Source organism: Scleropages formosus, chromosome 25 (genome assembly GCF_900964775.1).
Source record: "Scleropages formosus chromosome 25, fSclFor1.1, whole genome shotgun sequence".
Classification (NCBI taxonomy): domain Eukaryota; kingdom Metazoa; phylum Chordata; class Actinopteri; order Osteoglossiformes; family Osteoglossidae; genus Scleropages; species Scleropages formosus.
Window position 1 is genome coordinate 2535903 of NC_041830.1, and position 25280 is coordinate 2561182.

Sequence of the window (25280 nt, forward strand, 5' to 3'; positions counted from 1 at the left end):
TCTCTTGACTGCATCAAGGCTATACCATCTAGGTTTGTATAAGTACACTCTACGATATTCGCACAACGATGAAATCGCCTTACGGGGCATTTCTCAGAATGCATTCCCATCGTTAAGCAACACATGTCAGTAATGTCAAACAAATTGCAACAAAAATTATTATAAACTATCATCACATTTATGAAATTTAACATTCCACTTTATTCAGAAAAGTATGTATAATATGCTTTCCTTGCAAACTCTAATAACAGATTGGATTATGTCCAAACAGATCTGTAGAGCATGCTGCTTGATTATGTCTGACATGAAGAGTTTCTGGAATATAGAGCCTATTCTGATATCCTGACCCTTTGAAAAAAAAAATTGTACCTCTATTTTCTATGATCTCTATAACCTATCGGCCCTAAAAAAAAAAATAATAAATCTGCCTGAATCAAACAGCATCTCTCCAGAGGGAAAGTGTCAGAGTTACACACATCACCCACTCTCACAGAACGCCCCAAACCGCCACATCTGCAGATGCATAATCAAATGTGAAAACTCAGCATATGACAAGAACAAGAGAGGTGTGCAAAACATTGAATCAAATCGGACACTTGGCAGAGTGGTAACTCTAGTCCCATGAGCTTTGTACACGTCTTCGCTCAGTTCTAGATGCTCAGTGTGTTCAAGGCTGGAATCAAAGTGACTGGTTCTGCCGGGTTAAGGTTCTGGTCATGTGGAGCCCTGCTCTGTAGGACCTTCTGTCTATGTCTCTCTTCTTGCCTCCTCTTCTTCTCCAGGCGCTGCTGCTCCTTCCTCTGTTTGTTTGATATCTGGCACACAGACAGAGGAAAAGGTGAGAGTCATAGACTTCCTGAGGAAGCAGGTCTTTCCCAGAGCTCCAGTTTGTGAAAAGGACAATGTGAACGCTCACCTTGGCCTTCTGTGAGTTACTGCTGTCTGCCGGCGCTTTATTTTCAGCTCCCACTGCAGGTGTGGATGAATCAGAGAGGCATGTTTGTATGCACTCTTTCTCCTCCTCCAGCCACTCGGCAGGGCAGTTCAGCACAGGATCCAGACCTGTGAAAGACATACCAAGTGACCTTCAACCAAGAAAAAGCACATCAGTGTAGTGTAGCGTCCTCAATAGGCAGATGGATAGACTGACCCTGGGGACTGTGGGTATCGAAGCAACTTAATATCAGGTCCTCCTCCGCAGAAGTAGACAGTGAGGGCATGTTGTGACGGCCTCTCTGTGCATCTTCTGGTCGGCAAGATTCACCCTGACTTCTCGGCCGATTCAAGTTCTATTGTTGCACAACAAAAGTCAAATAACCTTTGCTAAGAGTTAAGGTGAAAAAACGGTAAACTAGATTCACACCAATCAACTGTTAATGATTTATTAGAAATTCAAGAAAAACAGTTAGGTGTTCATTTATCGTAGAAAAACCCCAGACTGGAAACCAAAGGTTTGTAACAAGCTGTTAAAAATCTTGGGGGTAACTTTTCCCCCCCAATGACAGACTTGCAGTATATATCTCTGAGGTTTATAATTAAAGTACAACAGCAAAGGGACTTCAGACCTCAATGCGCAGCTGGGCAGGGCTTTCAGAGTTGTCTCCAATGCGACGAATGCTGTCATAATGGTCACCGTAGCGATACGCAATGTGCAGCTCTCTACATGTTGGCTTCTCTGAACCGTTTATCTGTGGACACAGAGTGGGGAATCATACTGGGCTCAAGAAACGGGAACATAGAATGTTAAAATAAACATCCTATTTTTAACCAAACTACTACAAGTCAGATCTTAACAGGATACACATATTCCCCAGTAAAAGAAAAGGAAAACTAATTAACAGTGCCAACGGACTTGCTGCTCAACATTAAACAGACCACATTAACAGAACTCCCAGTGTGACATGATGAGAAATATCAGTGGAATAAGTGTAAACACTAATAATGAAAGGATGAGAAGGTAGACAGCAGCCAGTACCTCCCACAATGGCATGTTGAGCTGGTGTATGACCACACGCAGCTGGTGGCAGCGGGCAAAGGCTACGATGGCATCATTTCCTGCGAATGTGCCAGGCTGGGAGAGGTTGCTTACTGATGGCAGAAGACAAAGCAGACAAGCAGCTGTAAGGGAAGTGTCCCTACAAATCTGGATCATAGTTCACATCTGTTATGTTCTCCTATGTCTAACTATGGTTTGCAAAAGACACATTTCTGCAGGGCTTCAGGACAGCTAACTGATACCAGATTTCCATATGAGACTCAAAATACACCATGAAGCTCTCTGCCACTTGATCCATACCTCTCTTCTGGGCACCCATCCTGCCTCTTACCACCAACAACTGGAACCTGTACTGTGTTAATTCCCTCCCCTCACTGCTACTCTTTTCATAATCTACCTCCTCCCTCTCCATTTAATGTTCCAGCTCTACCAGCCACAACTCAGTTCCTTCACTCCAACTCCTTCCTCCTCCTTTAAGAGCATCTTCACCATTATTAATTAATTGCTCTGGTGAAGCTTTTGCACCAAGTACTTGTAATTTTGCCTATTTAAGCATCTGAATATTTTCTTACATTTATACAATTAGCAGACACTTTTCTCCTAAGTGACACAACTCATGAGTCAACAAATGTGCATTAGATAAGACAGTCAGTTAGTGCAACAGCACTATTTTTACCAGTGTATGTTGCATGAGTAGCTGCATTGGTATGAGCTGTTTTTCTTTAAACAGATAATGTAGTGAAGTTATGGAGCAGACAAGGTATCAGGTGAGAAGCAGAATGGAAACAGATGTGTTTTGACACACCTCCTGAATGTTGCATCACATCATCTGTCACAATCACCTTAATATTCCCTCTCAAACTCAGCTATAGGCAGATACCTGCGTAACGTGCACCAGCAAAAACACAGGCATTGGACAAGCTGAATGTACTCTGAGAATCATGTGGGTGTGTATATAAAGTTAGCTTGTTGCAAATGCAATTTGTTTATTCTGAATAGATTTCTTTGGAGAAAAGTGTCTGCTAAATTAATAAATGTAAATGTACAATTAGAAGTCTATGCAGAATACCAATGCACAACCAGTTAACTACTAGCACTGCTAATCATATTTTATCAACCCCAACACTGGAATTGTGTTTTTTAAGAATAAAGGAAAATATGGCTCCTTATAACCCCCTTCATAACCCTGGTCCAGCCTCTCCTCCCGTACAATGCTGCACAAAGGGCACGTCATCCTCCACGAAGGGCTCAAAGTCCTGCCGGTGGGTGCGCATGTACTGTACAGTCTCCTGACGCAGGCGCAAGTGGCCCCTGGAGTGGCCTTCCAGCTGGTCCCCCAAGGCTCGGAACAAACAGTTCCTGGAAGGGGATGTATCACAGACATGAGCGTCACCCACAACTGTGTAAACAGACAAGTGCGCAGGCTTAGCTGAGCATTCATACAGTATTTGCAGGAAGACACTCAGTCAAACACGGAGAGTGACCCTTACCCATCCCCAGGCACTTCTCTCAGCCGGAGTCCAAGTGCTTGCAGTTGGTTGGTGAAGCTGATGAACTCGTCACCCTCGTCCTCCCCCTGCAGCCGGTTCCTCTTGTCCTTGGCCAGGGCCCTACGTGCCGCACGCTCATCCCGCTTCCTCTCCAGGTCACACTTCCGGTTCCCACGCACCGGCTTCCCCCCCTGCTTCCGGGACATGGGGTTGTGCTCTATAGTGGCGTATGCAGTCAGTTGAGCCTACACCACACACTCACTGAAACCCAGCACGTCAAGGCACCTGTTCCAGAGGAAAGCAAAGAGGGAGACATCAGTCAGGACATCCATCAAATCATATCATGATGGTTCTCTCATTAATTTATTTACCATAACATTTCTTATAACAGTTCACTAGACAACACCACCAGCAAAACCCAAAACCACTAAGGTACACACCCAGAAGAGAGCTGTGAACAGTGTATCCTGTCGTTACAATCACTGTTAACACTATTAATTTCATTATTCACCTGCTGCGAAATAACCAGCATCTCGAGCTGATGACGTGAAACAAATATAAGTACTCCGACCCCGACCGGCGGCGTACGCAGGAAAAAAAAAACAGACGACGGGATACAACGTGCAGCACTAGGTTAGGAAAAAAGGGATCTAGGAGAAGTACAACCCTACTGGCACGTAAGCTATTAATATAATTCTACTCGGCTTATTAAAAGAGATTCTCTCTCAGTTCCCCTCAACTCCGCACGTCGCCGTCCACGACACGCATGTGACAAACAGAAACTTCTGGGCTAGGCAAGTTGTGTCAACTGAGGAAAAATGACACCTTCACCGGAACTAAGGACACACAATCATCTGTTCACATTCATCTCGAGAAAAAAAAAAAAGCATCAAAAACAAAGATTAACAAACCTGAACCTGAGTGCCGCATAGGAAATTAACTGTTGGTAAGTTTGTTTACCTTGTTCAGTCCTCTCCGTGGCACTACTTCCGGGTCCACACTGTATTACGGAAGCCTCGTAAGCTCAAAAAGGCAACCGATGTGTCGCATTTATCGCTTCGCTTTCACCTGACAAATGCTTCTGCGATTTTCCTCTTGGACGGATACGTTTAAGTGCTCTGGAAGCTAGGTATTGTGGATGCAGAAATCTTACAGTCAGCTTTATTCAGGGCAGCAGGCCACCAACTATAAACGGCTGTCTCGGTTCTCAGTTATTTTTATCTCTGATTTAGCGAGGGTCACGCGGCTTGGATTAAAGATGGCCGCTTCGGTCGCGAAGTAAAGAAGTAAAGAAATAAACCATTTCGCACTTTTACTTTCGCTCTATCGAATTTAAATTTTGCTCTCTCGGTTTAAGGGTGGACAGATTTTCCAGTCTTCCCTTTCCCGCCTTCGGAAATCTAACGGATTTATGGAAAAGAACATATGTTGTCACTCGTTGCCCAGCAACCCGTCTGAGGACGCGCCTGAAGACATGACGTCATCCAGGCCTCCTGATTCGCCGTCAAACGGAGAGCTTGAAAGTGTGGTGACTGAATGAATTATGTACATATGCTAAACTGAAGTAGTTGATTGTTATTCATCCTAATGGGTTTTTAACTTTCTTTAAAATCAGAGTAATCGAGGCCATCTCCTCGAAGTTTAAAGTACGACTCAGTTGAAGCACGTTATTAATTGCATAAGGCGTATGAGGGACAAACCTAGAGTTCTGCAGGAAAACCATCAAGCCCTTAGGCTTTTTTCCCAAGGCATTGAGTGGATGCTGTAATTATTTGTATCTTTTTCACTCATTTATTTTTCTTTCCTATTCTTACCTATTTTTATGATAAAACATCAAGGTCATGCCTCTTCTTTTCTCAGACACAAAGTTAGAATTTTCTGTCTTTTACCCTGTGATGAACTGGCTTCTCATTCAGGATATACCCCCTCCCCATTATTTTCAACAACTGGGAGCCACAATCTGTGTGACATGGTATGCAGTGTTATTCAAGAAAAATATGCCACTTATCTGTCTCCATTATAGGAGTCGGATTACAGGAAAAAAGGGAATAAGACTGGGAAAAGCATAATGACTACATATTTAAATAGTAATCCTTGGTTCAGTTTTGTCAATACTTGACTTACAGCATATGAGTGTATCTTTTACATCCGAGTGTATCCATTGAGTCCAACTCATTGCAATGGCTTTATTACCACTGTGCTGAATCGCTGTAGTAATGCTCATGTGAAATAAAAATAAAAATGCATGTAAACACAAAAATTGGATAAGAGTCTCAACTTAGCAATGTAATAATTCTCCATGCATGCTGTCAAAGCTTTAATGCTCCAGGCCTTCTAAGAAAGATTTCACTACATGAACACAAAACAGGTTTTGGAGCTTTAAGGACATGCTTTATCCTTGCTTTGACAACTCGAGACACATCAGTTGACAACTTTTCTGTCATGGACATTTTCTCTCAGTATGCACAGTAACATGGAACAGTGATTGTCCTCGATGGACTGCTGCAAGATTCTTGCCGTATTGTGTATTACATGTCCAATATGGTTGACCAGATGTCTTTGATCATGGTATCAGGAAAGTATTTCTATATTGAGTTGTGGGTTCATTGATGGACATTATCACCTTTTGAGTCTTTTCATTATGACAGGACCAAGTCTCACTTAGTTCAAGTCTCACTGCGGTCCAAAACCTTTGTGCTGCACATGAAGCCACTTTCCCCTCCTAACAGGCCACAGTATCATTTATTTAATAACTGGGGTAAAATAACTGAAAGAAATGTATTTATTTTGTAATTCAGCTCATTTTTTACTGTGTATTTCCCAACAGGCTGCCTCTGGGCACTTAAAATAATAATCCAGAAGGCAGAGAGACAATAGCAATGATGCAGAGTTCCAAACAGCACAGAGAAAAGCGAGAAGCCAAAAGAGAAAAAATGTCTAATGCTAATAGAGATGGTGAAAAAAATGTTGGGGGAGTCCAAGGCCAACAGGTTCCCTCCACCCTTCTCAGGAATGTCACAACGCTGCCTAAGTAGGAACAGGTATTGATGTTTAGTAAGCAGCTTTTGGAATGCTCAGAGGGTCATCGAGAGTGCCACTGTGCGGCCTGCAGGTGATTATCTTTGGCCAGGTGGGGAAAGGAGCAAAGGCTTGATGGTCAAATTCATCCTGAACATGTTGAGTATGCTGTGCTGATACTGGTGAAGGCAAATACTCAAGTCACAAATACACATGAACAGTCAACAACTGTGTATAATTCAATGTAGGGAATTCCTTTTTTGTTGCTTCCAGTCCCTGCTGTTTAAGGAGCTTCTCAACTTTCTTTCTCTCAGTGTCATTTCTCTTCTGTTCTTTGTCTCTCTGCCACTTCATTAACTCTTGTCAAAGTTCTTTTTCAGTCACCCTTTTCCTGTCCCTATCCAGTCGTCCCAATCTTACTGCCTTTTCCAGCACGTTCCTTCCTTTCCTCCTCTTGTCCATCCAGGTAATCCACCGTCTTGTTCTTGTAGGCTCTCATCCGGGCTGAGAGGAAACTGACCGTGGCCTTAAGCGCCTTTCTCTGCGGAGCACTAAACATCCCTATTAACTCTTCTGCGTCCATACTGTGACATCTGACAGAGGCGATTTCTTCCTGAAGCTTTTCAGTTACTTCCAGTGTGAAGTACTTCTCATACTGCCGCTCAAGGACAGCAATAGTCGACTGAAGACAAGACGACATCATTGGAGCAAACAGACGATGACGAGGAATAGCCCTCAACTTCACTAATGTACTGCCCAACACAATCTCTTGACTGAAAAAATCCTCTGTGCTTGATAGAATCTGACTCGGGTCCTCCAACATGTCCATGACCTGCATGACCAGTTCAATGGCATCAACATGAGTAATCTCGAAATCCAACGCAGTGTACAGTTTAGTCATCTAAGGACCTGTCAAGTACTTCGCAATGATTCCTAGCACTTGCAGTTCAACTTGAGTTACGTGTCTTGAAAAATCTTTCTGAAGGCTTCCTCTCAGGCCACCTAGGGATGTGCCATCTTTCAGTAACTCTGAAAAAGCCTCATACAGCAGCATTGTGAAAAAGTATGGGAAGTCTATTGCCTCTGTAACCCGGTAGAATGCCCCTTGGGAGTTTCTTCCGATCCAAAAAAGTCACAAAAGCACATGGGTCTCGCTTTCAGTCCTTATAGCGAAGCTTGTTAAAAGAGTATGACATTTGCTGCCATACAGTCCCTCCCATAAACATTACCGCCAGTTTCTTCAAGTTTCTTCAATGCTGACCTACATGCTGGTGCTATTGAATCCAGAGGGTGTAAGTGGTAATTAATTTCATTCAGATGTAAGTCGCGTTGAAAGCATCTGCTAAATGAATAAATGTAAATCTACACATAAGCAGACTCACAGACTGAGCTGTGACAGGCAAGTTGGTTCCAAGGACTCAGCAAGATGCCGGCGAAGTACCATCAATGTAACGCTGAACCTTGTTGCTGTTGCCTGTCACATGCATTTTATCTTGTATTGTTATATTGTTTGTTCTGGTTTTGTATTCCATTTAACACTGTTTGTTTTAACTAGATTGGGTGCCGGGAAAGGCCTACCGGTATCTGTCTGGTTGTCATTAATTAATATTTCTTTTATAAAGATATGGCAGGTATATGTACTGTTGTGGAGAGTGAATGTATTTATTGTTTTTAGAAGAACATTTCTGTAGACTTTTCCTTACCATGTAGCTGTCTGGTGTTCTGATGTGTTTGGTGCCTTGTGTTGTAAACCCGATGGAGTGAACTATTTGGGGTATATCTAGGGGGGAGTCCTTGGGCACAACCAACTAGGCAGGGGTGTTTTACTGTGTAGTGTGAAATGTTTTTATAAGATGTATGTAGGGATTTTTATAGTAAAAAATGTTTAGTATTGTTTGTATGTTTTAGTATTTATTTTAGATGTAATTTTGGGGGAAATGTATTTTGAAATAAATTGAGGCTGTTATGGTATAATCAGGGGGCGGAGCTATTACTATATAGGTTTGTATTAAGGCACTAGTGAGGGAGATTTGATGCAAACTTATGTAGACACTCTCATGCAGTGAATAGGAGAGTTATGCATTAATGTTGATATAAGGGGTTAAGCCCATGGCTCATTGGCCTCATGTTTTTTTTTTATAACTTAATGTTTCTTTTGTACTTGGTTGAGGGTAATGTGTTTTAAAGAATACTTTTTAGTAAAGGAAAATAAACCTTTTGGTCCACTATTTCAATTCTCCACTGCTGCTTCCATCCGTCGTCCATACCTTCACACAGACACTATAATAGTCTTTTTCCACTTTGTTCAATTAAGTACCTGATATTTCTCACGTATTGCCACCTACTAGCACACAGTACAGTCGAAGCACAGTATGCTGCTACAATATTTCCACTGCTGTCCTCACAGTGTTCACATCAGCGTATGTGCAGTGCTGTACCAGCAGCAGCCACTGAATTTTCTCCAGTCTTTGCCACTTTATATGTTGTTACTGTAACTCCCCACTGTTTCGGGCAAACAATAAACAGAGCAGCACTGGTTCTGTTCACGCGAATGCTGTACATGACGCAGGCGCAGGCTGCATGGTCCCGTCCCGTCCCATTTCCTGTGCAAGAGCGGGGCAGCGCGCAGTCAGGTTGCCACATCCAGTCCCTGCGAAGGATTCCCCCTTTGCAGCCTCCCTCTCAGTTGCCGTTATCCGTGTACAGTACCTCCTCTGTACAGCGTTAGATACCAGTACTGCTTTACACTGCTTTTCGCCCTGCTGGGTGTTTTTTTTACTCCTTCAATTCAGGGCAGGTACCTTTACGTTACATTGCAAAACATTTATTTATATTATCTGATTCTAATTCAGGAGTTTCTTCCGATCCAAAAAAGTCACAAAACCACCTGGGTCTCCCTTTCTGTCCTTATAACGAAGCTTGTTAAGGGACAGTATGATATTTGCTGCCTGTGTTGCCTTTGTGTGTAACAGTGACCCCCTGTTTGTCTATTATAATGAGAAATCTGTTCATTAATTACCTTATGTACATGAATACCTTGATCTACAGTATACACACACCTTGACTGAAACCAGTTGTCCTAAGTGGGGTCACAGCAAGCCAGAGCCTAACCCAGCAACACAGGGCATAAGGCTGGAGGGGGAAGGGACACACTCAGGACAGGACACCAGTCCATCACAAGGCACCCCAAGCAGGACTTGAACCCCAGACCCACCAGAGAGCACAATACAGTCAAACCCATTGCACCACTGCAGCCCCCTGGTCTATGGTACTTCGGTGTAAAACATTTATGAAGGGAATCAATATAAGTATAATATACATGTACTACAGCTAGAGTGGGATTTGAACCTACTACCTTTGGACTGAAAGGCAACAGGCTGGAACAGGACAGTATGATGACTTTTTTTGCTGGCTCTTTCTTCATCTTGGAAATGTTACGCAACTGCAGCGCTGCAGTTTTGACAAACATGACTAACACATCTTCACAAGAAGACAAGTGTTTTTTGGGCCTATGATGTCCATTAGGCAAGTTCAGCAAAAAAAATTGCACATAAAATTCTTTTCTTTTTAAACTGAGATGTGTTACCTGGTGTAGGTAATCTCAGTACTGGTAAACCCCTCCTGTACTCTCTTGTTGTCGATGATGTTTTTTCTTTCCTTTTTCAGTTTTTTAGAATGAGTGACAACATTCAGACCTCATTGAACCAAATTTACTTTTCCAGTAATGTGAAACTAAAACTGCCCTGGTCTAAGATAACTCTTGGAGTTCCCATTTATTTAAAAGAAAAAAAGTTTTGCTTTATTGGTCCATTCACTGTTAAAAAAGGTAAGGGCAATTATGGGCAATTAAGCAAGCTACAACAGTTTAACTGAAAGAATGGCTTCTTTACTCAAGAAACACCTTAGACAACCTTTTCACAATTACAGGTATTCCTCAAACAACATAGGTTCCACTGAACAAACTTTAAAATGATGCAGAGCCTTGAAGTAAATGAATTCAGATTATTATTTGTGTTCATTTAACTCTGGAAGCAGCACAATTATTGAAATGAACAGCTTTAGCAAAAACCATCTTGTAAACATCTGGAAACCCCTGAGCTGGCAGAGCACATTAATAACTCCTTTACAAATAACTGACATTTGTATTTATGCATGTAGCCGGCGCTTTCCTCCAAAGCGACATATATCTTGCACAATGTTGTAATAACATATTATAGAAAAATACCAACTTGCAGTAATGGACACATTTACAAAGGTGGGTAATTTTTACAGTATCAAATCAGAGTAAGTACACACACTGGTTGGAACTGCTTATCCCAAGCGGGGTCACAGCAAACAGGAGCCTAACTCAGCAACACAAGGCACAAAGCTGGAGGGGGAGGTGGCACACCTAGGACAGGATGCCAGTCCGTTGCAAGACACCCCAAGCAGGACTTGAACCCAAGACCCACCAGAGAGTGGGACCTGGCCAAACCCGCTGCACCAACGCACCCTCAGGGTAAGTAGTGGGCTACACTGATTACGAGGAGAGTGCTCTAACCACTATGCCACCTACTGTCCCTTGTAGTCATGTAAAATACACTGATCTAGAGGGATCCTCTACTTAAATACGTGTATGTATGAATGTATATATGTATATTTATTGTGATTAGAATATCTGGCAACCCGTGGACCATTAAGAGGAGTTACCCGACACATTGTTGCTGCAAAACACATGAAGCGTGGACACGGAACCCCGGATGAGTAACCGCCGCTCCGCACACACAACAGGTAAGTGGTAACACGCGGGGGCGTGGGGCTCGTCGTAACTCGGGGTGACGCTTTTCCGAAGGTACGAACGGTGGGGTGTGGAGTGAGTGCCACGCAGAGCTCTTCGGCTACTTAGTTGCGCTTTACGAAGTTCGCACTTCGGAAGAAACGTTTTAAAAACCCGCGTTTTCCTTTCGACAAAGCGAAAGTCAAAAAGAGAAAAAAAAGCACGTGAATTTCTTGGTGGGGCGGCGGGGAGGGTGTATTCAGCCCTGTGGTTTCATAGGAAAATACACAGCATAGCAGCTGACTTTAAGTTTTACAGTAATGATGGAAAAAGTTGTGCTAACAACATTAAATTTAACGGCTCGCTTTTGAACAGAGAATATTTTCACTGCGCTGTTAACAGCGTCTTAATCGTGCACTTCTGCGGGTGGCCACGCGAGGGCGCTGCAGACGTACTTACTGCAGCGCAGCGGGATGGGGTGGGATAGGGTAGGGTGGGGATGGCTGGGGATGGGTGGGGGATGGGGAGTTTTGGCGGGCGGAGAGGACTTCAACTGTCTGGGACAGCAGCCCTCAAGGTGCTGTCATTGCTGAGCTGCCTTACCTTCCTGCTTCGGTACCTTCGTTCCCTTTGGGGCAGGACACAGTAAGGATAGGATTGCGGCATACCCTGGTACAACAGGTCCCTTCTTCACATTTTTTTCCTTTCTTAACTCCAGTTAAAAGATGAAAAGGCTTTACAAATAACCAGCTCAACACTTACAAACAAAACAACCACAATACCAACACGCAACCATATATACTCAAAATACAAGATCATACGAACAAGGTTCAATAAGTAATCAACAAAACAAACATTAAAAACCAGATAAAACATCAGATACCAGTCATGACAATTTTGCCTCACTTGATCTCAGTCATCGTCTGACAGCTAAAAATTCCACAACTCATACATTCAAAAGCACAATTGCACAGTATCAGTACTCCAAGAAATCATCACACCCCAAACAGCACTCATGACCTTCAGTATCTGCCATCAATGCATATATTAAAATTACACTAGAAGTAAAGAAAAACAAAATTAAATACAACAATAAATCGTTATCAATAAACAATACCACTCTAAAAAAGTATTAAACATCAACAATACTAAAATTCATTAAAATCCAACTAAAATCACTTATTAAACAATCTTTGCAAGCAATAATTATTGCTTGGTCCCTTTTTCACATACTGTATCTATGGAAGATAAATTCCTCTGCCGAGATGATATACTACTTCTTCTAGAGCTCAACAGCTTATGAATACAAGTGAGACCAGACGGCCTTTGTAACTCAGTTTATTTGTAAATTGAAAACTCTTTTTCCTACCAAGTGACTATCTGTCACGCCTGCCGGCTCATCAGCGCCACCTGCGGCTTGTCAAGGGACTACAGGATAAAAGGGCACCCCGGAAGGCCTTCCATGTGAAACCTCTTCCAGAGCAACTGCTGTCCTCTGTGCTGTGGTTTTGTCTTTTCTGTTTCTTGAGCTCTCACCTGGTTTCCCCAACTATGATCCTGATTAATCCTATTGCTGATGCTTGTCCCTCGCCTGTCCACTGACTACTCTTTTGTTCAAACCCTGCGAGTACTGCACTTGAGTTCGTTGCTCTTCCTCGACAGATGATATGACAGAAGGTTCTGCTTTGTCTACGGACTCAGCAGAGCTCACCCAGCTGCACCGTGACCGCGCGTCACCAGGTGCCATGCTGGGAGCACATCCTCCAGCGCTCCCAAGCTCACCACTGCCAGGACCCTGCATTGCCACCCCAGAAAGGTATGACGGGTCGCTGGAGTCTTGCTGCGGCTTCCTCATGCAGTGTGAGCTGGTGTTTTACTGCTACCCCCACGTGTGTCATACCGAGGAAGCCAAGATTGCCTACCTGCTGGCGTTACTGACTGGTCCAGCATGTGTATGGGTGATGGTAGGGGGGGTGCAAACACCTACAGACTTCCTACATTGACTTCCACAAAAAATTCTAAGTGATGTTTGGTCCCCCGGTCCCAGCCCGCACTGCCAGCGAGCTTCTCCTGCGCATACGACAGGGCCAGCAGACACTGGCTGAGGACGCGCTGGAATTCTGGATGCTGGCCAAATAGAGCGGATGGAATACAGCCCCCCTCAAGGCTTGCTTCCGGAATGGGCTCCGTCCGCGGCTCCAAACCAAATTGGCTTACAGGGGAGAGGACTGGACATTTGATCGCCTGGTAGAGATGGCCGGGACTCTGGACCGCCTAGCCTGGAATCGGATGTCCACCCTGGTCCTTGCGGCCCAGGAGAAGGACCTGCAACCGAGGCTGTTTGGGCAGGGGAAGCTGGACCCAGTGGAGAGGCATCACCGCCTGTGTCTTCACTGCGGCACGCCGGGCCACTTCCGTTTTGACTGCCCACTACGGATGCCATGCCGCCTGAACCTGGGTCCACAGGTGAGCCCTGGAAACCGATCAGGGCAACTCGCAGTGCCTCGGCACCTTGCCTGGGGAGGGACTCAGCTGAATACTCAAGCCCTGGTTGACTCGGGGGGGGGGGCCCACTGGCTGATTCATGGACATTGGGTTCCCCCAGGATCACAACATCCCAGGTCGGAGCTGAGACCGCCAGCTCCGGATCAGCGCCTTGGATAGCCAGCCCCTAGGTTCAGGTGTGGTGACCTTGTGCACCGAAGCCCTTCGGGTCTCAAGTGGGGCCTGTCCCCACGAAAACCTGGTGTTCTTCCTGATGCTGACTCTAGAGACCCCTGTGATCCTTGGCTTCCCCTGGTTGGTCAGGCATGACCTGGTGTTCCGATGGAGCACGGGGGAACTGGTATCCTGGGACGACCGGTGCACACACTCCTGTTTACAGCTCCCTTATCGTGCCATGTCCATGGAATGGGTGGCCGGTCTCCCTCCCGTGTAGGTACCCAGGGTGTATGGGACCTCCGGGAGGTTTTCAGCAAGGTCTGGGCCGTGGACCTACCACCGCACTGACCATGGGACTGCGTGATTGATCTCCTGTCTGGGACTACGCCTCCTGGGGGCTGCGTATACCCCTTGTCCGTGCCAGAACAGAAAGCCGTGCAGGAGTACATCACCCAGGCTCTAGACAGAGGTATCATCAGGCCCTCCACGTCTCCTGCCTCCGCCGGGTTCTTCTTCGTCAGCAAGGACGAGGGCCTGCACCCTTCCATCGACTACCGGGGGCTGAATGCCATAACATGATACTATCGATAATACCAACCCCAGGTTTATTTACTTGTTAGGTTTTCTTAAATAAAGACAGGGACAGAACTTTAAGAAATTTAAAAAGCACTTTGTAAGTGGTGTGTGTTGTTGTGTGGTGGTTTCCCCCCCCCCCCCCCCCCAATACAATGATACACAGGGTGAGATGTTAAAACCCTTCTGCTAAAATTATGGGGGCTGGACACAAACTAACCATGCCAACAGTACTCATTTTCTTCTCAATACCTATACTAACTGCCTCAATCCACCAACCGTCATATTTGATTTTACCTAACTTTCCATTCTACCCACACCCTGTCAGAATATCTCCATCCACTTGCAGACCAGCACATATTATGGATGGACATTACCTTCCTTACCGGGGATCACTGCCATCACTTTACTGGGGTTATCAAGTGGGCGCCTTCCTTTGTCAGTGTTTCATCGACTTGAACCCACGATACCTCCAGAAGGCTCAACAGCGAGACCTGGAATCCCAGACCCACCCCCTCCATGCTTGTGGCGCAGCCCCGGTGACTCAAAAAAAAGCCTCCAATTCCAACCATTTGTTGACTACCTTCCAACCAGCACCCAACATACGCCCATTGAGGTGATGACAAGATCTAACATTCACATACACGAATACCCAAAGCTTAGGTCTGCTTCCCCAAAGCATTCTGCTTCCTCCTAAGCCACAACCACTGGCTAGATCTTTCTGCTGCCTCAGACAAGTTTTTCATCGCTGCCTTTAATGACCGACCCCTAAAACCGAAGTCCAACAACAGCAACATGGTTGATTTTGCAACAAACCCTCTTGCATCTACCTCTGCTGGTCTAATAAAGCACTGCCAGCCTCGCCCCCTCACCTCAGCAGCCAAGTCAGCATACTTCAACTTCTTCCTCTTGAAGGTATCCTCTTTGCGTCTTCGAAAGGTATTGAAGAATTTCCTTCAAGGGAAAGAATTCCTTCCTAAAGAATTCTTACTCAAGAATTTTCTTCGGGATGAATAAAGTTTTATCTTATCTTATCTTATTGTTAACTCGATGAAATATACTACTCGTACTCCCTCGGTGTACAGTACAACATCTGGTCTCAGCGCCGTAATTGCAATGCACTGCAGCATCTGAAGCTGTTTTCCCATGTCAGCTACTAACTTTCAGTCTTGTGCTTCACCCCATTTAGAACCCAAACCACTGTGTTCACGTGCTTGGCACGCAACGCTCTCCCCCTCCTGCACAAAAGAAATTGTGTGATTTTTCTCGCACTGTGAGTTTGAGTTAGCCTCAGTTTGCTTTGCTTCCAACAAGCAAGCCAGGGATTTTAACACCCTGTTGTGCCTCCATGTATTCCTGCCCTGCAATAAACTAACTTTACACTCGGACAGAATATGCCTCAACGAGGCTATGCTGCCACACAAACTGCAAGCCAGGTCCGTACATAGCCAGCTGCTGAGACTCTATGGAGTAGGAAGAACATTGTAGGTGGCTCCAATGACGAATTTAATATGACCGGCGTCCACCGTCCACAGATCACACCAGCTAATCTTCCGTAAAAAAAAAATTTTAACTTCAATTGATATTAAAATTAAACCTGACTGAAAATTAAAATAACGTCTGATTAATGGTACTTTTTGACTGCTTCACCCAATAACATGTACAAACTATGTTGTCTTGTTACTGATCACCAGCACTCAGAAACAGGACCCTTGTGTCATGCCCACAGCTCAACCACAAGCACCTGATCTTTGATCCTGATACTTTGGAGTTCTGCACGCTGGCGGCAGGTAGCCAGTGAAACCCTGCAGCTTTCCTGGCGAACTTCCGCAATGGTTTGAATCCCCGCATTCAAACTGAGCTCGCCTATCGGGAAGAAGATTGGACCTTTGACCAGTTCATCGAAACAGCCATTACCTTGGACAGTTTGGCCCAAGAATGTCTGTGGCACCCCAAGCAGGTCCTGTTCGTGTCCGGACCCTCTTCTGAGCCCCAGAAGCCCATGCAGCCCATGCAGATCGGCCAAGGCCATCCCAACCATTTCCTGGCAACCTGCCCAGACTGACCATCCCTAGGAGTTGCCAGACCCGAGCAACTGGTAAGGGTCTCCTTCTGGCCTACCTTGCAACTCACTGTTCCCATTACCTTTGCGTGGAGGGGAACCAACCAGACCTTGGTCCCATGTAGCAGTCAAATTTTTGACAGATTTGCCCTCCTCTGAAGGTCACACTGTCATCCTGGTGGTCATTGATTGTTTTCCCATGGCCTGCCTCTTGATCCCCATGCCTCAACTACCCGCAGCCCTGAACACTGCAGAACACCTGTTCCACCGTGTGTTCTGACTGTATGGTCTACCCTGCGTCGTCATTGACTGGGGTCCCCAGTTCTCCTTGAGAGTATGGAAAACCTTTTGGCAGAAGCTGGGCGTGTCTGTCAGCCTCACCTCAAGGGACCATCCCCAGGCTAATGGGCAAGTAGAGCGCCTGAGCCAGGACCTGGGCCACTTTTTAAGGCATTACTGCAACCAACTGCAAAACCAGTGATCGAGGTTCCTGCCTTGCGTGGACTACGGTCATAATTCCCTCTCACACTTGTCCATGGGGCTGTCTCTGTTTCAGTGTTTCTTAGATTACCAGCCCCCCTTGTTTCCCTGGCACCGTGGCCCTAGTGACATCCCTGTGGTGGATTCCTGGTACCAGAACAACAAAGAGGTCTGGCGGACCATCAAAAGACACCTGCGGAGAAGCATCTAGCATTACAAACAGCAGGTGGATAAGCACTGTCGCACCCTGTTTTTCCAGCCTGGTATGGCTGTCAACCTGGGGCGTTAAGCTGAAACTGCTGTCCAAGAAACTCAGCTCCCGGTTCATTGGGCCCTTTAAGGTAATTCGATGTGTCACTCCGGTCACATACAGGTTGCAATTTCCCCCTCATCTTTGCATATGCTCCACATTCCATGTGTCCTTGCTCAAGCCCCACAAGACCTTGCTTCTCCAGGCCACCTGAGGAACTCCAGCACCTATTTCTGTGGAGGTGAACAGGGACCCGGCATACACCGTTCATTCCGTCCTGTACTGTAAATGCCAGCACAGGGGACTTTACTAACTGGTGGACTGGGAAGGGTATGGGATGGAGGAATGCAACTGGGTACCTGCACAGGACATCCATGATCCGTCGTTCATATCTGACTTTCACAGGGACTGTTCGGGTCAGCCAGGCATCATGTCCCGGGGTTGTCCCCCTTCCAGATGTTGCAGGGGGTGAGAGCCGCCTATGAGGAGGGGGTGCTGTCATGCCCAACACCCACAGCTCAACCGCAAGCATCTGGTTGGAATCAACACAGCGGGGTGTAAAGGGCATCAGTCCACCATTCCCCAGTTGTAGAATCTCGTTGAAACAACCGTTTCCACTACGCTCTCATCTTGCCTGTCCTGCTCCTTGTGACTTCCTTCCTTGTTCTTTCTTGCCCATCTCCCTGTCCTTGTATCCTGTCTCTCATGGCCATGATCATCACTTGCCCTTTGGATCTGAACCTTCGCCTGTCTTGACCACAAACTTTGCTTCACCCCAACAACTTCTGTTTGAACGATCCTGCATCTGGGACCACTATCCTGCTCCCTGATGCGCTGGCATCACAGCCATGAGCTGTTAATATCGTGGAAGCGAGTTGACCTGAAACATTCTTACACATCTGTTCAGTCTAATCACACTGTGCTGCCAATTAACAGTGTGACACTTAAACGGATGGTAATTTTAGATAAGAAACTACAATATAAAAATAAGTAAATAATGTATTAAAGCTTTGTACCTACAAAAATTCCTAGCTTGAACATTCGTAACTCGAGGAGCCAGTCTGATCGACTGTTCAATACCACATACACTGTATGGCCAAAAGTATGTGGACACCCCTCCTAATTACTGAGTTCAGGTTTTTTTAGCCACAGCCATTGTTAACAGGTGCATAAACTCCTGCACATAGCCATGCAATCTCCATTGACTAACATTGACAGTATAATGGGTCATTCTAAAGAGCTCAGCAGTTTTAATGTGGCACTGTCATAGGATGCCACCTTTGCCACAAGTTAGTACATGAAATTTCTGCTCTGCTAGAAATTTACAGTCGACTGTAAGTACTATTATTGGGAAGTGGAAGCATCTAGAAGCAACAGCAGCTCAGCCACAAAGTGGTAGACCTTGCAAACTCACAGAGCAGGGATGCTGAGTGCTGAAATGCGTAGTATGTAAAAATTGGCTCTTCTCTGTTGCTTCACTCACTACAGAGTTCCAAACTGCCTCTGGAAACAACATCAGCACAAGAACTGTGTGTCGGGTGCATCATGAAATGGGCTTCTATGGCCGAGCAACTGCACACAAGTCTAAGATAACTATGTGCAATGCCAAGCGTTGGCTGGATTGGTATAAAGCATGCTCCATTGGACTCTACAGTAGTGGAAATGTGTTCTCTGGGGTGATGAATCACGTCTCACTATCTGGCAGCCTGATGGACTTATCTAAGTCTGGCAGATGCCAGAACACTACCTACCGGAATGTATAGTGCTTCCTGTAAAGTTTGGTGGAGGAGGGATAATGGTCTGTAGCTGTTTTTCTAGGGTTTGGGCCAGGCCCTTTAGTTCCAGTGAAGAGTACTGTTAATAATACAGCATACAGTATGAAGACATTTTAGACAATCATATGTTTCCAACTTTGTGGTAACAGTTTGGGGAAGGCCCTTTTCTGTTATAGCATGACTGTGCCCCTGTGCACAAAGCCAGGTCCATAAAGACATGGATTAACAAATTTGGTGTGGAAGAACTTGAGTGGCCTGCACAGAGCCCTCACCTCAAACCCTATTGACCACCTTCAGACTGAATTGGAGCCAGGTCTTCTCGTCCAGCATCAGTACCTGACCTCACAAATGCTTTTTTGGCTGAGTTGTCATAAATTCCCACAGATACACTCAAAAATCTTGTGGAAAGCCTTCCCAGAAGAGTGGAGGCTATTGTAGCCACAAAGGGGAGGCAACTCCCTATTAATGCCCATGGTTTTGGGATGAGCTGTCCAACAAGTTCATATAGGTATGAACTGATGTATGGTATAGGTATGATGGTCAGGTGTCCCCATAATTTTGGCCATGTAGTGTAGCTTGAGGTAGCTGGTAGCATAGTGGTTAGAGCTACAGCCTTTGAATCCCACATTGGTCCTGTTAAAAATCAAAGAAAATTGCACACCTGTATAAATGGGTAAATAATTGAACATGGTTTAACATTATACAGTAAGTCATTTTGGAGAAAAGCATCAGTTAAGTGAACAAATGTAAAATGGTACCTGTTCAATGTCCTAGAGAGTCCTGGGAATGTAACTGTATTTTATAACAGTGTAACTCACAGTAATTGATTCTACCAAAGGTATCACTCATGCAAACATTCTGTATATTTCTTTTGTTCGTTCTTTTCCCCTGCCATTGATACAGAGCCCTTCCCCTGAGGTGTGCATGCCTACAGTGCCCTAAAGTGCAAGGTCTCCACATGCTTCTTCCCCGCTAGAAGAGCAACTGTCCAGTGAAGCCCCTCAGTTTGTCCCTGCATGTGCCACGTCTCACCACCCCCCGACCCCTCCAGCCGCCATGTTGTTGGGGCTCTGCTGGCGCAGGCACAAGTGCAGCGGCGTGAGCGCCCTCATCGTGCTCTCTGTCTGCACGGCCTGCGCAGGTCTGCTCCTTCTGCTGTCCCGGCTGCGCGAGGGCACGGAGGAGCTGCTCAGGCATAAACAGCACTGCAGGCAGCAGGAGGAGGCACTGTCTGTTCAGCTGCAGGGTGAGCAAGAGCTCTGTACATCTGCACTGATTTGTTTCCCAGAAACCATTCCACTGTATATCTGCTTAGGGTGCCTTAATGCGCCTGTGTTTGCATGCCTCTCAGAGTGGTTAGAGCTACAGTGGTTAGAGCTACAGCCTTTGAATCCCACATTGGTCCTGTTAAAAATCAAAGAAAATTGCACACCTGTATAAATGGGTAAATAATTGAACATGGTTTAACATTATACAGTCTTTGTGTTGTGCTTGTTTGGTTTTTTGCACTGATGCTGCAGTTTCAGCTTTCATTTACGATGTCTGTTTGCTGTAATACAACTTACTCGGAGAGGAATGAAACCACTGAACAGGGATTTTGAGCAGCAAGAGTTTTAAATCGACATATTATTTCTTACTCATATGTTGTTTGTTGTAGTGTGATTGATTCATTTTCATATGCATTATCTTCTCAAGAATGATTCTGTGCTCTAGAATATGGACTAAAATGACAGATTTAGTCCATAGTCAGTAGTTTCTAAGTTTTGTGATGGTGCCTTCAAAAAGTATTAGGGAAAATAGTACTGGCAGCTTCTAAGTAGACTGATATTCCCAGTTTTTGTCTCATTTTCATCTTTTGATCTGTAATCCAGATTTCTGGAGCTACTGTAACATTTGTGAGCTCCTGCCTAGTACTTTGAGAGAACACTGTAAATATACACAATAGGATGGGTTATAGTAGCTGCAGTTTATTAAGTGCTGGTTATTCCTTCTGTCTCTATAACCTTCCAGTGGTATATGAGCATCGCTCCCGTCTGGAGAGATCTTTGCAGAAGGAGAGAGCAGAGCACAAGAAGACAAAAGAAGGTTCAATTTTTCTTCATGTTCCTATAAGCCTTGCTGTCATTGTTCTGTGCCAATGGACTGTGTTTCCTGTGGCTGGGGCTTTACTCCTTGTTAAACTATACACCCATGAACTTTCTTTCTGTGTCCATCTCCCATAAAACTCGTCTCAGGACTGTTTTTATGATTAGGCAAATCTAGAAATCACATGAGGTTCCGAAATTCAGGGGAGTGAAGTGTTGTTACCAAAATCAAAAAATGAAGTAGTCTCAGAAAGACCTTATTAAAAACTTGGCTTAACAGTAAAGAAACAGTTTTATTAGGAAACAGAAGAAGATATACCACCATATATGTGGTACCCACATATATGAGCCCATAAATGCTCATATATATGTTATCATAAGTAATTACATTAAAATAACATTCATAAATTCAGATTTTAGTTTCCATTATTATTGATCTGTATCCATATCTAAAACAAAAATAATTTTTATCTTATATACAGTATGTACATCTACCTTTACTAATTTAGAGATGGAAGTCTAAGGGGTACCAGATAAATTCTTGTCTTATTCTGGGGTGAGAAAAACCCTAGTGCCAGGCTTGACACACCTGAGAACATCATGCCAACATCTTGCCATGAAATTGCTGTTTACTTGTGGTTAAAACAACACACTTATAGGTTCTCTCTTTGTTTCTGTTCCCTGTACCCCATCTGCAGACTCCATCTCCGTATAATGATTCTAAATTGTTGAGAAATGGCTGCAGACGTGTCTCTGTGTCTGTTCTTTATACATCCTCTAGATTCCATCCACGTGTTCAGCTCCCACACTGCTCAGCTGTTCATCATCTCTTTGAAACTGTTCATCTGTAGATTTCCTCTGTTTGTCTCTCAAACTGCTGACATATAGATTTCCTGCAGTACAAACTAGAGATCCAGGAGGCACTGAACAAGGAAAAGGTATGACTTTTAAATGCAACTACAACATGTAAAACCACTGTAATTTATGCTACTGTCTGCTGCTCTGATCTTCATACTGCCTTGCTCTTTGTCTGAGCAGCTGGATTCCACAAACAAATACACTGGACTCAACTCTGAGCACAGTATCCTCAAAGTGGATTACTGTGTATGGAGATCTGCGCGGTCCACAACTTCAACCAAACATCAGTTGTCTCTTTAACAAATATAATTTACTCTCCATGGACTGTTGTGCCTCCTGCAGAACCAGCTCGTAGATCTGCACAGCCAGCTGCAGTTGCAGCAGAAAGAGCATGGACAACAACACCTTGCTCAGCTCAAATCCCTTGAAGACTGCCAGCAGCGGGCAGCACTACTGCGCACGGAGAGCCAGGGACAAATCTCATCACTGCAGGGTCTAAAAAATGATTCAATGATCTTCCCCAGCTGTTACCCACAGTAATAGTCTTATGCAGGAGTAGACTATCAATATACAGTATACAAGCATAATAGTCTACATATCCTGTACAACACTGTTACTGTGTAATGCCCATGTGTTTGCAGCACTTTCATGGTGTCCCAGGGCTCAGCTAATTAAAATCAGAATACTGACACTAAACTACATTATTCAGTTCATATCAAGATGGTGGCTTTCATACGTCAGTCGAGCTCTGGGACACTGCCAACTGAAGACATGGTACTTTTTACAGGGTGTGGTTGCAAACCCCTGCCATGCAAGCACAGGAACACCACTGTAAATTGTAGACAACTGCTGGACAGGCTCTTTTCTGCTACATACCCTCATTCAGGAAGTATTCTTGTAATTTGTTGTACCTGCTCTGTCTCTCAGACCTGGTGGTGAAGTTGCAAGAAGAGAGCAAGCTGTTGAGACACTCTCACCAGGACATGCATCATAGGCTGCTGAATGCTCAGGTCAGCACTCTCAGTCTACCCCATCTCTGACCACAGTTTGTCATTTCATATTCTTGTGTGGGATATTCTGTTGACTGCCCAACCCGATACCTGTTCCAGGCCCGAGTGGAAGAGCTCCAGCGGGTTCGGAAGACCTTTCCCAAGAAACCTGGCCAACCTGCAACCTGGCGGGAGCAGGAGTTCATCACAGGCTTCCTTCAGCTTGACCATAAGGTTTCCAGTGCATATGTACTCCTGATGGCCAAAATTGAAAGACCATAGCCCAGTTGTTTACTGATATAGACACATAAGTTATCCCCTTTGACGACATACCTCTAAGCATTAATAGTTGCATCAGAGGATAAAACAATTCCCACAGTTCTAAGTTGTTGTTTTATCTTGACTTATTAACCACTCAGACCACTACTGTTCATCATCCTGAAGAGAAGTCACTGCGCACTGTGACCGAAGCCCCAGGGAAAATCCATCCCATCAGCCAAAGGGGCCTGTCTGTCAGAGATGTGGAGAAAAGGTCAGGTGCAGAAGAACATGTGCTTGGACTGGACAAGTATACTTGAGCATGACTGGAGCATGGTATACTGGAGTATGGTCATATTACTCAGACTGGAGGTTTAAAACTAGTATCTCCATTGATGAAATTCCCCTTTTTAGTTTAAGCAGAAAGAATCCATTCAAGCAGCACATTTATAATCACAGCAAAGACCAGAATTCACCACCAATTTATCAAAGGATAAATTCTTACCACAGAGGAACTGCTGGGACTAATGAGTTGGAGGGTGCAAGAGCAGAGATCCCTGATGATGAAAGGGATTTTGGTGGAAGGCGAGGGGATGAAGGACTGGAAATCGGTGAGTCTTTTTACCTGTCCACATCTTCCACTCCATCATAAGGTTGTGTATGAACTGAATTACTGTACAGGCAGTCTCCGGGTTACCAACGTCCAACTTACGTACAACCTGTAGTTATGAACCACCCCTTACTGACTGGAAGTTATTTTTTTTTTTTTTGTCACCCTTAAGTAACAAAGAAAAAACTTCATAATTAAGCCTATTATATTAAAAATTTGAGTTACTGTATATACAATGGTTTGTAATAACAAACGGGTGCTACTTTCCCAAGCTCATCAAAACATTGCGCGTCTACAGCAATTCATCAGCTTGTGGACGGGGTGTGTGAGGTGAGCTCGAGGTAGGACAAAGACTTCTTTCTTGTCAGTCGGACCACGTTGCTGTTAACAGTGTCTCGCGTGTTACTGTATTTGACTTTAATTTTTTGTTTTTACCCTCCAAACCACGGCACCAAAACATAAATATGATGCAAGTGATGGTGATGCATCAAAAAGGGAAACAATCATGATTGAAGCTAAAGTGATAGTAAAAGGAAAAGTGAAATGCCAACGAACATTAGAAAAACGAACATTAAAGTTTCTTTGATGTTTTGCATGCGCATACATGCACGCACACACATGCACACACTCTCTCTCTCTCTCTCTCTCTCTCTCTCTCTCTCTCTCTCTCTCTCTCAGTCTGAGAGAGCACTTGGCTATAAAAGACACTTCTCAACCTCTTCCCAGTTGTGGAATCTCACCCAAGACAACTGTCCCCTCTGTGTTCTCAAACCTACTTCGCTTTGCTCTTCCAAGTACTCGTCATTCCCCAGTCCCATTCCATGTTTCTTTGATAACGACCGCTTGCCTCTCTTTACTTCATCGATCGACTATTCGCCCGTCCCAGACCACGAGAACACGTCTAGTCCTTTGATTCTGAATAAATGTTCCTGCACTTGGGTCCAGCTTCCTTCGTGTCCTCTGTTCATCATGACAGTAGTAACATTTAATATTATCTCTTTCTATGTCTCTCTCTGTTCTAAATACTGTAGTTACATTTATTATCATCATTATCATTACATTATTAAATTGTACTATTATTATTACTGTATGTTATATTAAAGATGTTTTATTTTATCTGGAATTGTTTCTTTAATATTTTTTATGCACAGAAAGGTACATGATACACAATATACTAAAACAAACATTTGACAAACTGGCGTTAGATACCCACCATACCTAACTGTTCCGACTTATGTACAAATCCTACTTAAAGACACACTGAGGATATGGAACTTGTTCATAATCCGGGGACTGCCTGTATTTCGTTTCACATTACGAAGCTTAGCTTTAAGTTAATGCTTGTGCATAGATAAATAGGTAGACAAACTTACAGATCCTGAAGGAAATTACACAAGGGGACAGCAATGAGGTTGCTTGT

The 25280-nt window shown here is 44.5% G+C and overlaps 2 protein-coding genes across 6 annotated transcripts; one reads left to right on the forward strand and one right to left on the reverse strand.

The window, feature by feature from the left end:
• Positions 1–231: 231 nt before the first annotated feature.
• On the reverse strand, positions 232–4527 carry otud3 (OTU deubiquitinase 3). 3 transcript variants are annotated; one of them, XM_018741859.1, is made up of 8 exons: positions 4447–4527; positions 3487–3771; positions 3207–3355; positions 1976–2088; positions 1566–1688; positions 1151–1289; positions 917–1062; positions 232–815 (listed from the first exon to the last, which is right to left on the reverse strand). In XM_018741859.1, exons 2-8 carry the CDS (start codon positions 3690–3692, stop codon positions 651–653), a joined length of 1041 nt encoding a protein of 346 aa, XP_018597375.1. In that variant the 5' UTR covers positions 3693–3771; positions 4447–4527; the 3' UTR covers positions 232–650. The 3 variants fall into 3 exon arrangements, with proteins under 3 accessions (XP_018597375.1, XP_018597374.1, XP_018597376.1); XM_018741858.1 differs by having other exon boundaries at positions 4398–4464; XM_018741860.1 differs by lacking the exon at positions 4447–4527 and adding an exon at positions 3998–4315.
• A 6661-nt stretch (positions 4528–11188) lies between these two features.
• Positions 11189–24262, forward strand: LOC108928195 (Golgi integral membrane protein 4-like). Of its 3 annotated transcripts, XM_029249457.1 has the most exons (11): positions 11189–11274; positions 12923–13076; positions 19965–20307; positions 21072–21146; positions 22034–22083; positions 22346–22496; positions 22931–23013; positions 23113–23226; positions 23412–23524; positions 23761–23861; positions 24159–24262. In XM_029249457.1, the coding sequence occupies exons 3-11, from the start codon at positions 20118–20120 to the stop codon at positions 24203–24205; spliced, it is 924 nt and encodes a 307-aa protein (XP_029105290.1). In that variant the 5' UTR covers positions 11189–11274; positions 12923–13076; positions 19965–20117; the 3' UTR covers positions 24206–24262. The 3 variants fall into 3 exon arrangements, with proteins under 3 accessions (XP_029105290.1, XP_018597529.1, XP_029105292.1); XM_018742013.1 differs by lacking the exon at positions 12923–13076; XM_029249459.1 differs by lacking the exons at positions 11189–11274; positions 12923–13076 and adding an exon at positions 17189–17377.
• Positions 24263–25280: the final 1018 nt, after the last annotated feature.